Raw genomic sequence first — 12628 nt, 5'->3', positions numbered from 1 at the left:
ATGATGCCAGTCAGTAAGTGTCTACATAGGGAATAAATATTTTTAATGGACTCTTAAAATTACTTTGCTGTTCCTCATTAAGATAAGTTAATCTCCAACCAATGAAATAACAATAATGATAGCAATCATACATTCATATACATACATTTCAAACTGTTTAAGGAATATTGGCAATTTCTTCATATTTACAATCTGAATATGGAACATTCAGTAATGGTAGGATTCATGCCCAGAAATTATTTCTGCTTAACCCTAATTCTAAATACATTTTTTCCCTCTTTTTGTGCCTTGATACCACAGTGGTGCAGGATATATTTCTGCTTTAGATTTGGTTCAGGTCCATTTTAAGAAAAGGTGGCAATTTTTCCAGTCTTAATTATCTTGCTCTGGTAGACAACAGATGACCTCTTCTCTATAGCATCATACAGAGCATTGCTCTAAACTTTTAGCAGTTGGCCTTCTCATGTCAAAACTAAAATTCAACAGTGTAGTTCAGTTTGGTATTCCTGTCGTAATAAGATATTGAGGTCCCATGTAGTTTTAATTAAGGATCTGGAGAGGGGAGTGAGTGGGGAGGCGTGTAAATAACATAAAGTGATTTAGGCTAGTCAGGACCATTGGGGATCGTGAGAAATTTCAGAGAGACCTAAATACACGAGGTGAAAAGACATCAAAATGGCAAACAAAATTCATTGTCAATAAATGCAATGTAAGGCATTTTGGAAAGAAAAAATTAAACAACTCGTACACCTTACAGGTTTATAAATCAATTGTATCTACTCAAGAAAGCGACCTTTCCATCATTATAGCTAATTCAGTGACGAGTTCTTGATGTGCAGCTACAGTTTAAAAAAAAAAGTTAGAGTGCATAAGAAAAAGGTTTGAGAATAGAACAAACAATATTAAATGCTTTTATATAAATCAGTGATGTAATGTCATCTGGAATAGTGTGTGTGCAATCCTGTCTCCCCATCTCAAGAAGGATATTACAAAACTATGGGTGATTCAGGAAAAAGAAAGAGTGATGAAGGGAAGGGAAAAATTCTCATGTGAAGAGAGATTGAAAAGTTTGAGAGAATAAAAGGGGACATGAAAAATATGTAAAATAATGAATGGTCTAGAGAAGGAGAATTAGGTACTTTTCTCTTGTCTCATAACAAAAGAACAAGGGAACATTTGATGAAATTAAAAGATGAGAAATTCAAAATAGATAAAAATAAATTTTTTACTCGATCAGTAATTAAACTGGAATTTCCTGCCATGGGATATCGTTGAGGCCAATAATTTAACAAAATGTCAAAAGGAATTGGATAATCTATATATCAGAATAATTAGTCAGAATTATAATGCATGGTCATAAAAAATTTGGAAGAGATTGAGATTGGCTAAAGATTAAATGTTAGAGGTCAGGGTGAGACCTAATGTGAGGAGCAGATTATCCCACATTTGCCTACTGTGGGGTTCTTTACCTTTTTTTGGACATCTGATGTTAGTCACTGTCAGACAGGATACTGAGCTATATGGACAATGGGTCTGACCCAGTATGGCAATTCTCATGTCCCGAGACTCCTCAACCTTAGATTGCATTGTACAAAAGAAGTGCTAAATGGTGCTTTTGGACGTGTAATGTACCGTTGTAAAGTAATTGCTGCAGTGAGTACCTGGTATGTGATGCTGTAAATGCAGGGGCAACATCATTTGACTACCAGTCCATTAGTTCAAAGGGGTGAATTCAATAGTCTTGTTTGTTGTGGTACACATGGAAAAATTTTTAAATCTCTGTCTAGAGCTCACTTCCTTAATATATTGATCATGGGCCTCTTCAATCCTCTCCTGGTAATAGCCGTGGGAGGAGATCTGGGAGATGAAAAACCCCATGAGGATTCCTTCACATTTTTCTTCAAATCATTTAATTGGGACAGGGGTTGTAGCATCAGCAGTGATTCTGTTCCCATGCCACCTAGGTCCCCTAAGACCCATGAGAAGTCAGGGCCATCCAAACAAAAGTCATACCTCTGCATCTGCTCTAGACCTTCTACCACTCAGCTCTACCCAGATTCTTGACAGCATGTCTCAATTGGAGACAAATTGCTTTACCTGTGCTAGTCCTTTACCAAGTCACAGGTTTACTTTCCACTCGGGGGACAGAGGTAACTGAGTGGCTTCTCTGCACAAGAATAGGGGAGCCTGCATGGAGAGGGCAAATCCTTTATGTTGGTTATATTGGCCAGATAATCTTGTCCTATATGTGTGTTCATATTCATATGTTTATACCTGACCCAGAAGTCCAGGGGTGTTGAGCCTACAAGAAGTTTGTCTATATTACTAGTATGCAACAGACTTAAGCTCTTCTATCGGAAGAAAAGCATGAGCCCCTTTCTAATTCCACCCTATAAAGGCAATCCTCGGGGGCTGTATGCCTGATTGACTGAGAGAGCTGCTGTAATTATGGTAGTATCGTTGGGAGCTGTTGAGCATTCTGTCCAATTAGTAAATCATGGATGACTGTAAACAAGTTCTTATTTAGTCTTTGAGATTGACACAAGTCCTATCCAGTCAATTTTTATATTGGACCAGGAGGAAAGACAATTCCCTTAGAACAGTGGTTCTCAACCTATTTACCATTGTGGGTCTCATATGCAGCACTCTGTGCTTATGTGGGCCACATCCACACAATATATATATTACCTATATGGCCCTGAGTATGTCACATGGGACTCAGCTGAGTGCTGATTGGGTCGCCAGTTGAGAACCACTGCCTTGGACTATACCAGTGTTTAAAATTAGGTTTTAGTTGTCTGAAACGTTATGGCAAGCAAAAGAGCCTGATTTAATTGATTTTTGTCAGCAGTACCTAAATGCCCAATAGGATGTTTCAAAGAATCATAGATGTCTTTAATAACTGGTTGACACTTATGATACCTGGTACATACATCACTTCCCTACGCTTCCTGGAAAATCCCATTGTAGGATATTATCATTCTCATTTGTAAATTCAAGTAATTCTATAAAGGTATGGAGACTATGCTCTTGGCTGGACAAATTTAGCAATTCTGTATTGTGTTGCCAGTGTTGACACAATGTATGTGTTGATACAATTTGGATCTAATACCATATTCACAGAGCCTCTATGAAAGTCCGGATTCAGATCCCTCTCCCTAAAATCTCAACCTTTTTCTGGTTTTATGTCATTATCAAGGGCATCAGGATGGCTCTTCATCTACAAATAAGTCTGGAGCTAATGTAAATACAGCTTCTTTAAGGAGAAAAAATAGCTCATAGGTTATTAAATACCTTATAGGAGCGGATGGGTTTTAAACTTGCATGCCATTCTATCTGTTGCACTTTCTCCAGTCGGTGTCCTCTTTATTGTTACCAGAATACCTGTAGGTGTTCCTGTATTAATGATTCTTTACCTTTTTTCAGTGAAAAGTCATTCCACAATCCTGTCCTAATTTTATTAATACCAAGAATCAGCCCTGCATGTGTAATATGTGCCTTCCAGGCTGGAGGGGAATTGGCTTTCACAGTACAAAAAGGAGCAAACTTTCACACACAATTCATATCAGTACAGAAAACCTGATTTATTATAATAGTGGCTACAACTTCTTGTAAGGCAAGAAACCAGTACAACGATTTCAGCATTCTGGTTAATAACCGAGCCTAATGAAAATGAGTAATTTGAGGATTTTGAGTCCTAATATACACTTACACCTTTGCATTAAACTTGAAATTAGATGAAGGTTTCTAACCATTAGAGGAGTGAAGTTCTGGAACAGCCTTCCAAGGGGAGTAGTGGGGGAAAAAGGCATATCTGGCTTCAAGACTAAGCTTGATAAGTTTATGGAGGGGATGGTATGATGGGATAGCCTAATTTTGGCAATTAATTGATCTTTGATTATTAGCAGGTAAATATCCCCAATGGTCCGTGATGTGATGTTAGATGGGGTGGGATCTGAGTTACTACAGAGAATTCTTTCCTGGGTGCTGGCTGGTGGAGTCTTGCCCACATGCTCAGGGTATAACTGATCGCCATATTTGGGGTCGGGAAGGAATTTTCCTCCAGGGCAGATTGGCAGAGGCCCTGGAGGTTTTTCGTCTTCCTCTGCAGCGTGGGACACGGGTCACTTGCTGGAGGATTCCCTGCACCTTGAGGTCTTTAAACCACAATTTGAGGACTTGAATAACTCAGGCATAGTTTAGGGGTTTATTACAGGAGTGGGTGGGTGAGATTCTGTGTCCTGCGTTGTGCAGGAGGTCATACTAGATGATCATAATGATCCCTTCTGACCTTAAAGTCTATGAGTCTATTAAACATTTTATGATGTAAAGAATAGCTATCCATGTGAACCACTGGTAAAAACCTATTAACATATCCGTCTAAAATTTGCATTTCGAGTAATCATGAGGGGGAGACCATAGGTATCATGTTTTTATAGATCTCTTCCTTAAATTCTATAACTTGACCCAGTGCACTTCTGCCCAACTCTGTCCTTCTAAGAGCTTCTTCCTTTTAATATGGCTAATGTCAGTGCCTCTTCCTCTCCAAACTTAAATCCATGAAGCAATTTGAAAAATGGATATTGCCCATTTCTGATTTGATTATCAGTTGTATCTGCTTCTTTTATTGAATTGAAAATTTGGCATATGTCAAGAGTTGTTGTTTGCTACCCCCTTGTCCAAAAGAACAGACTTACCGCATTGGTTTACTGAATGTAGGAAATGTTTAATCTCTGATCATGTGATCTTTAGATATGTTAAATTCCTGACCTCTACTGTGTAGCTATACTGGTAAGATTTCTGATCAATAGAGCATCCTATATATTTCTGCATACTTACTACATTCAGAGGTGCAGAATGTTTGTTAGGCTGTTCAACTGTTTTCAGAAATGGTTGAAAGTGGTGAGGAGACTTTCAAAATAGCAAAAAAACTACATCTATATTATTTGATTGTACCAGAAACAACAGGAATTTTGAGAAGATCTCAAGATATGTACTCCAAATCAAAATTCAATAGATGGCTCACCTCTACTCCCAGCTTCAAAATAGTTACAAAAATTGTCCAGAAAACATCAAGGATTATCCAATACATGGCTTGGTTTCCTTTGAGAGAACTTTGTATGTACCTTCTGGAACTTGAAAAGGAAACTGACTGAAAATCTGTGCCACCCAGAGGACTGTGTGTTCGGATGTCATCTGGATTTTGATCTACTAAGGTCCCATGTTTGATGAGCATAGCCTGATTTAAAACAGGAAATAATGTTTTAAATTCTCTTACAAAAGGTTATGGAACCATGGTGGGCAAACTGTGGGCCGCATATGGCCCATCAGCATAAGCTGATTGTGGGCCGCGAGACATGTTGCTGACTTTGACCGTGCGCAGGCACGGCTCCCCGCAGCTACCAGTGGCCAGGAATGGCGAACTGCAGCGACTGGGAGCTCTGGGGGGCTGTGCCTGCGGACGGTCAACATCAGCAATGTGTCTCGCGGCCTGCAATCAGCTTACCCTGCTGGGCCACATGCGGCCCGCAGGCTGTCCACCACTGTTCTAGAAGATGGAGTCTAACATGATTTGGCTGGCTAGTGTTACCTAAATTAAGGAAAGCTACCTAGTGTAGGACACTGTGGAACAGGTGCAGCACCATCCCGCATTTGCTAGCCACATTATGCTAGAAATTAGTGTTCCTGATACTGTTTTCAAATGAAGTTTAAATGATTCCTTATCTTGCTTTTAGGCCATTGTAGACAGAGCCTTTAAATGGTGCATCATGCAATTGGAAAATCTAAAATGGATGCGAAGCAAGTAAAATAAAATAAAAATCTTGGAACAGAGAATGACTTAAATTCTCAAAATACTGGCATAATGATACAAAGGTTTTCTCTCCTATTTAGTATCACTGTCATAGTGCCCACAAACATTCCAGCCCTGGAATTACATTTTTCAGAAAAAATAATCTTTTAGGTTAGCTTGTTCTGGGGTACAAACAGTTAAGAATCCTGCACTCCCCTTCACTAATCTGAGTCTTTTCAAATTCAGGTAACAAGCATGTTCATGGAAATGACTTATCACCGTCTACAGGTATCGGCAATTTCTGATTATCTACATATACGGAATGTAGGAAATACTTTGAAAATGGGATAATAAAGAGCATTTTGTTCTGTAGCATAAAAGGCAGACTGGCTGCTCCCTGTCAAAATACAATGATGTGTCCAGGATTATCACAGTTTGGCAGCATTTTGCATGTGGGGTTAAGGGTGTTCCCAGAGTCTAACCACTGATTTGAAATATTATGTACCATTTTTTGATATTTGAGGAACTGGAGGGTTGATTTTAATTATATCATTAATAAAATCCTATCTGTCTTGTGACAGTGTGATTCATTCTTTCAGAGGTACTATTTTATTTAAACCCCCTTCCTCAATCTTCCCAAAATTTCTAATGTTCCTTATCTGAACTAGCAAATTCATTAGCCAGATATTTTTCCCTGTGACAACCTAACTTTTATCTAAGTCTACTATAGCTCAGAAGTTATTCAAAAAATCTCTCTACCTAGCAAAACCAATTTGCTGTAGCGAAGGAGCACTTGAAAGGGGCGTGAAATGGTAGTGCTGCAAAAATCCAAGTTTATCTTACTCTAGAAAAGGGAGAGACTGAGCTGTCCCGATTAAGCATTTTCTCCCCTCTAATTGGTAGATCGGCCAATTGTTTATTAATAGATTCCAGAATCTTACTGAATGTCAAAGAAAGCTCCGCTTCTGTGTCCAGCAAACTTAATCTTATAAACCATTTGTGATAATTTTCCACCTGTTCTAATTAAGTTATTATAGAACAAGTGCTGGTATCTCCTTTTCCTTATTTCAGAGTACAAGATGGATTGCAGGCACAGATAGGAGGATGAGAGTGGAAACCTTGCTGGAAGTCTATAGACAGGAGGTGCAAAAAAAACTTTCAAATAAGCAATAATTAGGAAATGCGTCAGTTGGGGAGGAAGTAGAGGCCTGAGGTTGATTCCCAGGTGTTCTCATTAACTGTTTTTAATAAGATACACTACTAAATTTTGTAGCTTCAGGACAGCCATTTCTTTGGACTACTTTGATATTTGTGCTTGGGGGAAAGCATCAAACAAATTATAATCCCCTCCTCCCCTTCCCCGTGTCACCCTTCAGATTTTTATTTTCATGGTTTCCCAAATTTCTTGTCCATTTCTTGCTTTTGATGTTTTTTCATTTTAAAAGTATGTTATGTAATACTGCATTTAAAGTTTTAAACATTTTTTTAAGATTAATACTCAAAGATAATATCTTATACAGGAACATAAATTAAACCAATTCTAACCCTTTAGAATATTGGACTGGGTTCTTTAAAATTTCTCCCTATTTAAAGATTGAGATGGACACACTCAAAGTAAATCCAAATATAATCCAACATACCAGTCCCTTAGTTTAGTGTATTGAGTGCTTTCCCCTTTTGTATTTTACATTAATTAGTAATTAATTAGACTGCTGTAGATCTCAGTAACATTTTCTGTAAATATTAGTATTAGAGATTATTCAAACCTAATAAGTTTTGTGTCCATTAGAATAAATAAATTGGATGCGGACTTCCCCCCCAAAAATCCGTATGTGTATTATAACATATATGTATTAAAGTGGCATTTTAGCTGTTCAGTTTCAATTCAAAGAGTATCATAATTATTAAAGATAGTCGGCGTTAAGAGCCATGTGGTGCCAGTTTACTAAAATATTTATGTCCAGATTCACTCTCCTGCTCAGTCAGCCTTGTGCTATACCAGCTACTTGAAAAGAGGTGTATGAATTCCTGCACAATCCCACTTTGCCTTGGTCCCAGCATAAGGAACGTGACAGGGGAGTTTGCTATATCTGTGTGATCCTCAGCTGCCAGAATAGGTTTTTGGGGCCAATGGTAACTAACAAGTGAGAACATAGCCAAAAAGTTGCTGTTATTTATGTGAGGTCTAGGATTCGGGACTCTCAAAAGTGGCTTTAACGCCATCTTTGCTTCCGCCCTCTCTGGATTTGTGCTCAGCGGAGTTCAGCTGGTCCAGTGAATATGGACTTCTGACTTTAAAATCTGTTTTTCCAGACTTGCAAGGTCTTGTTTGCTCAGGGGGTTTGCCTGTGATCCATTATCCCAGCATTCTTGGCTTTCTAGCTTGATTTAAGTTTTTTTTTTTTTTTTTTTTTAAGGATTTTCTATCTTTAAGATGTAAAATCTATTTAACATTTCATTCACTCCATATAATAGGTCAGTATTATGTTCATTTGCTTCAGCTTTTCATGTTGTAAGTGCAATAAATGTTCTTTAAGTTGGCAAATAAGAAAATAATAATAAATATACCAGTACACTTCTACAGTACCTTTCATCCAGGAATTGTAAAATACTTTACAAACAATTGATTAAGACTCAACATCATTGTAAGGTACGGTAAGTAAAAATTACATGGGGACCGCTTCTCTGTGCACTGAAATGCAGCTACACATTAGATGGAACATGTTTTACATTATGTACATAACGTCAGAAAATAATTCTGTATCTAGTTGAAACTGAAATATGAATTTTAGTTGGACAGAATGTGACTAATCCTGTCGTATTTGGTCAGGGACACCAGTGTTGTTAACTCCTTACTCTTATGAAAAGTTATCTATAATGATCTTGTATTGGTCAAGATCTTAAGTTGTAAGTCTTAACCAAGAGACGGCTCCTCAAAGAGTACAGTGCTTCTCCATTCACCACCATACATCGGTTGAGTAGCGAGCCACAGGGAACAGTACCATCTCCTGAAATATCCCAACTCCTTGCATTACTTGAGTCTTCCTGAAATGTCACTCATCCGCATAATGACCTCGATGGATTCTGCTTTCCTCCTGAAAACTAGTATTGCTGCTGATACATAGTCAAGCCCACTACTATTATCCTTAATTTCTCGTTTATAGTTTTGGGATATGTTGTAGTTGAAACTGGGAAATCTGTTAACTTGAAGCCATTGGTATTGCTTTCATAAGGTGACAGTAGCAGTGTGTTACTAAGGAAACAGTCAATTCTGACCTCCTGCATCCTCTAAATCATTCCTGAAAAGACATTTTCATGCTATTTTGTTCAGCCACTTTGTGATATGAGTAAATATTCATTAGGGAGTAGTTTGAGACCATAACTCTCTTTGCTCATAACCTAATTGATATTTGAAACCAGGGATCCAGAAATAAGTAGCTAATCAATTAACTTCCTGTTCCATTTGACCTGTAAAAATCTAGCAGTAAGGTTGCTCTACATAACTTGCATAATCCTTTTGCTTAACAAAGTAACACAATAGCTATATTAATTTTTTTTGTCTGTTGGGTTTTTTAAATGTGAAGTATCTTTGTCATGAGTAACGAAATGTAACCTTTTAAAAAAACCTTCCTTTTTAGACTGCTTTGGCACATCTGGAGTCTCTTGCAGTTGATGTTGAGCAAGCTCATCCACCAGCCAGCAAAGAAAGCATAGACTGTCTGCCACAGATTATTATTACAGAAAATCACAATGGTATGGAAAAACCGTCCCACAAAAATTTTTAATTTCTGCAAAATATAATATCTAAGCTTAAATTTGTTATAGTGTGGTAGTGTACATACAGTATTTAAAGGAAACTCTGTTATGCAGCACAATACTGAGTGGTAAATTCAGAAATTATCTGTTCACTCTGAGTAGAACTTAAGGGTACTACTCTGGTAAACTATATCATATTATGATTAGCCACTGATATCTTCTTATTAACATATTTCACTTGATTTTTAATTAAACTTAAATTTTAAAATTTGTGATGTTTTTATTTTTTCCCCCCTCAAGCGGTTGGTCAGGAGCAGTGTTGTGCTATCTGTTGCAGTGAGTATGTGAAAGATGAAATAATAACTGAGCTGCCCTGTCACCATTTCTTTCACAAACCCTGTGTAACACTTTGGTTACAGAAGGTGAGTTCTCCTTTGCTTGCTTGCATGATTAGTGGTGAATTTGTGCTCTTCTGGTTAGAACAACATGCAGCTTTTTCTGAAAACTTATTGTGAGATTATTTCACAAAATAGTTAATTGAATTATTTTAATATTTTAGGAAACAATTTTGTTGGTGATGAAAAGAGATCTATAGGAGTATGCAATGAGCAAAGTTGATTAGTCTTGACCATTTGATATATTCAAGATCACCCATAAACAATTTAGACATTGCTTGCAGTGTGTGTATAGTCCTAATGTTGGACTGCATCAGTGATGGTACTGATATTCTTTAGAATTACCAACCCCTAGAACACCATACTGTACTTCCCATTACTAGGAGGAAAAAAGAAAATTTAAATTGGTTAGATAAAAAATTCTTCTTGGGTTGGAGGAATTGACTTACACTTGTTTTAATTTTTTCTTCATAACTTGCCTAGGAAGAGAGAATAGCAAACTACAAGAGTGAAGAGTGCAACATCACTAAAGATGAGGAATTGTTTAAAGTGGTTCAGAGCAATTTAACTAGAAGTAATAACATTAAATTGCAGTGGAAAACTTAGGCTGAGGTCTGTTTGGTGTGGAATTGTCAGTGGGTTGAGACATTTAAAAGACGGGTGAATAAAGCAGTTGAGAATTCCTATTGGAAAACATGTAGAGTCACGCACACTTTGCAATTAACCTGTTTCTTTTTGTCTCTTCTAGTCTGGAACATGCCCGGTGTGTCGTCATGTGCTTGCACCTGTACTCCCTGAAGCAGCAGCTGCTGCTACTTCCTTTCTCTCTGATCATGATTCCCCTCCTTCAGTCCACAGTGCTGCAGGAACACAATAAAATTAACCTCTGGAATGAGATGTTGCCCCAGCAAACTAAAAATGTAAATTTCTTCTGTTTTAATTACAATGTGAAAACAATTATATATAAAATATATTATATATAAATGCTATATATAGTATATATTTTAGTTTAGAAAGAGAATGTAAGACTTTCTAAACTGTTTAGATTTACAATAATAGCTAACATTTTCAAACTGAAAGTTAGAAAAAATTTGCTTCAGTTTTCTGCAGTAGAACACCTTGCTGTTAACCGTAATATCTAAAGCTTGTATTACGTTAAATTTGTCAAAAGAATGATCATTAATGTGGCACTTTATGTGTTCAAGTTCTTGCAACTGCAGTGCAGTTGGAGCTTATTAAAGTTATGCTTATAACCTGTTTTACATAATATAACTGAACAATGTGGTTTTTTTGTTTTTGTCAAAGATAGTGGCACCAAGTGACTTTGTAATTGATCTCTCATATTTGCATCAAATGTGAAGATGTTCTGTGATCACAGCAGTAGTAAAATTTGGTTTCACTGGAAATAAACTGCATAATAATATACTTTTTTTATCTTATGACTTCTTCCATAATAATCTTTTCCCATATGTGTGAACCTCTAGTTATTTATTATGGATACCACAATGTGGAGTTTTTAGAAATATTTGCACTATTCTTGAGCATATGTCCTGGCTTAAAAAAAAAAAAAAAAAAGCGGGGTATGAAACTTTATACTCCTTTGAAAATCTCAGCTTTAAGAGTTAAGTCAATGGGCGTCAGATGCCTAATTCCTTTATTCTCTTTTGCAAATCCCATTCTAAAATTTTGGTCTTGAATTTTAGGAGTCTGGGGTGATGTTTGCTCACTCTGTGCAGAGATATTCAAAATGTATTTTGTGTTTGGGAATCTTTGTCTGAAAAATGGAGTAAGGACTCTTCAGACTGAATTGAGAAAAATCCAGGATAGTGTAGTAACCCCAAAGGCAAAGGATGGAATATGGCAATGGAATAAACTGTTCAGTGAGATAATTATGACAGTCATTACTGGTAGTGTAAAGATACAGTTAGACTTCCAGTATTTCTGCTGGCTGCAATGAACTGCACTAGATTTTATGTTTAAACCAAAAGCGAACCAAGAAACGGAAAGGACTGTAATAGACATCTCAGATTGTACTATATTTCCTCAATAACCCTTCATGTTCTTCTTTTTGCATATATAGAAAGCAAATCTTACATGGCAGGAATGTAGGGCTCAAGGAATTGTACATTCCCTCTAACAACCAACTCTCAAAAACTTCCCATGGTTATGGGTTAGATCAGGGGTTGACAACCTTTCAGAAGTGGTGTGCTGAGTCTTCACTTATTCACTTTAACTTCAGGTTTCGCGTGCCGGTAATACATTTTAACGTTTTTTAGAAGGTCTCTCTCTGTAAGTCTATATTATATAACTAAACTATTGTTGTATGTAAAGTAAACAAGGTTTTCAAAATGTTTAAGATGCTTAAATTAAAATGCTCATCGTACGCCACCGGCCCACTCAGCCCACTGCTGGCAGAAGACTGGGTGTGTGGGGGGGGTCAGGGCAGAGGGCTGGGGTGCTCATGGCAGGGGGCTGGAGGGGATATGCCCTGTCCCCACCTCTTCTCCCAGGGCCCCGTCCCCAGCTCTTCTCTGCCTCCTTCCCGAGTAGCGAGCACGCTGTGGCTCGGCTCTGCTCCCCCTCCCCTCTCCCTCGCAAGAGCGATGAGGTCATCGGCGGCAGGGAGAGGGAGAGGGTGGGGAGGGGCAGGAAAGCACCATGCTGGGGGAAGAAGCGGGAGAGGGGG

The 12628-nt window shown here is 37.8% G+C and overlaps 1 protein-coding gene across 19 annotated transcripts in view; it reads left to right on the top strand.

Annotated features, from left to right (window-relative positions):
• The window catches only part of PJA2 (praja ring finger ubiquitin ligase 2), a 193716-nt gene that overhangs the window by 77509 nt on the left and 103579 nt on the right, over nt 1-12628 (top strand). For 13 of the 19 annotated variants that reach the window (XM_065550288.1, XM_065550292.1, XM_065550297.1 and 10 more), the window contains 4 exons: nt 6038-6079; nt 9430-9544; nt 9848-9969; nt 10691-10955. In XM_065550288.1, coding sequence (XP_065406360.1) covers nt 6038-6079; nt 9430-9544; nt 9848-9969; nt 10691-10819 — 408 coding nt within the window. In that variant the 3' untranslated portion in view covers nt 10820-10955. Of the gene's footprint in view, nt 1-6037; nt 6080-9429; nt 9545-9847; nt 9970-10690; nt 11207-12022; nt 12292-12628 lie in introns of those variants that run through there. The other 6 variants (XR_010588822.1, XM_065550295.1, XM_005281636.5 and 3 more) reach the window with 4 other exon arrangements.

The sequence above is a fragment of the Chrysemys picta genome, chromosome 6 (assembly GCF_011386835.1).
Source record: "Chrysemys picta bellii isolate R12L10 chromosome 6, ASM1138683v2, whole genome shotgun sequence".
In the NCBI taxonomy this organism is placed as follows: Eukaryota; Metazoa; Chordata; order Testudines; family Emydidae; genus Chrysemys; species Chrysemys picta.
Note: the sequence above shows the minus strand (reverse complement) of the source record. Positions and strands in the feature narration are given on the sequence as shown.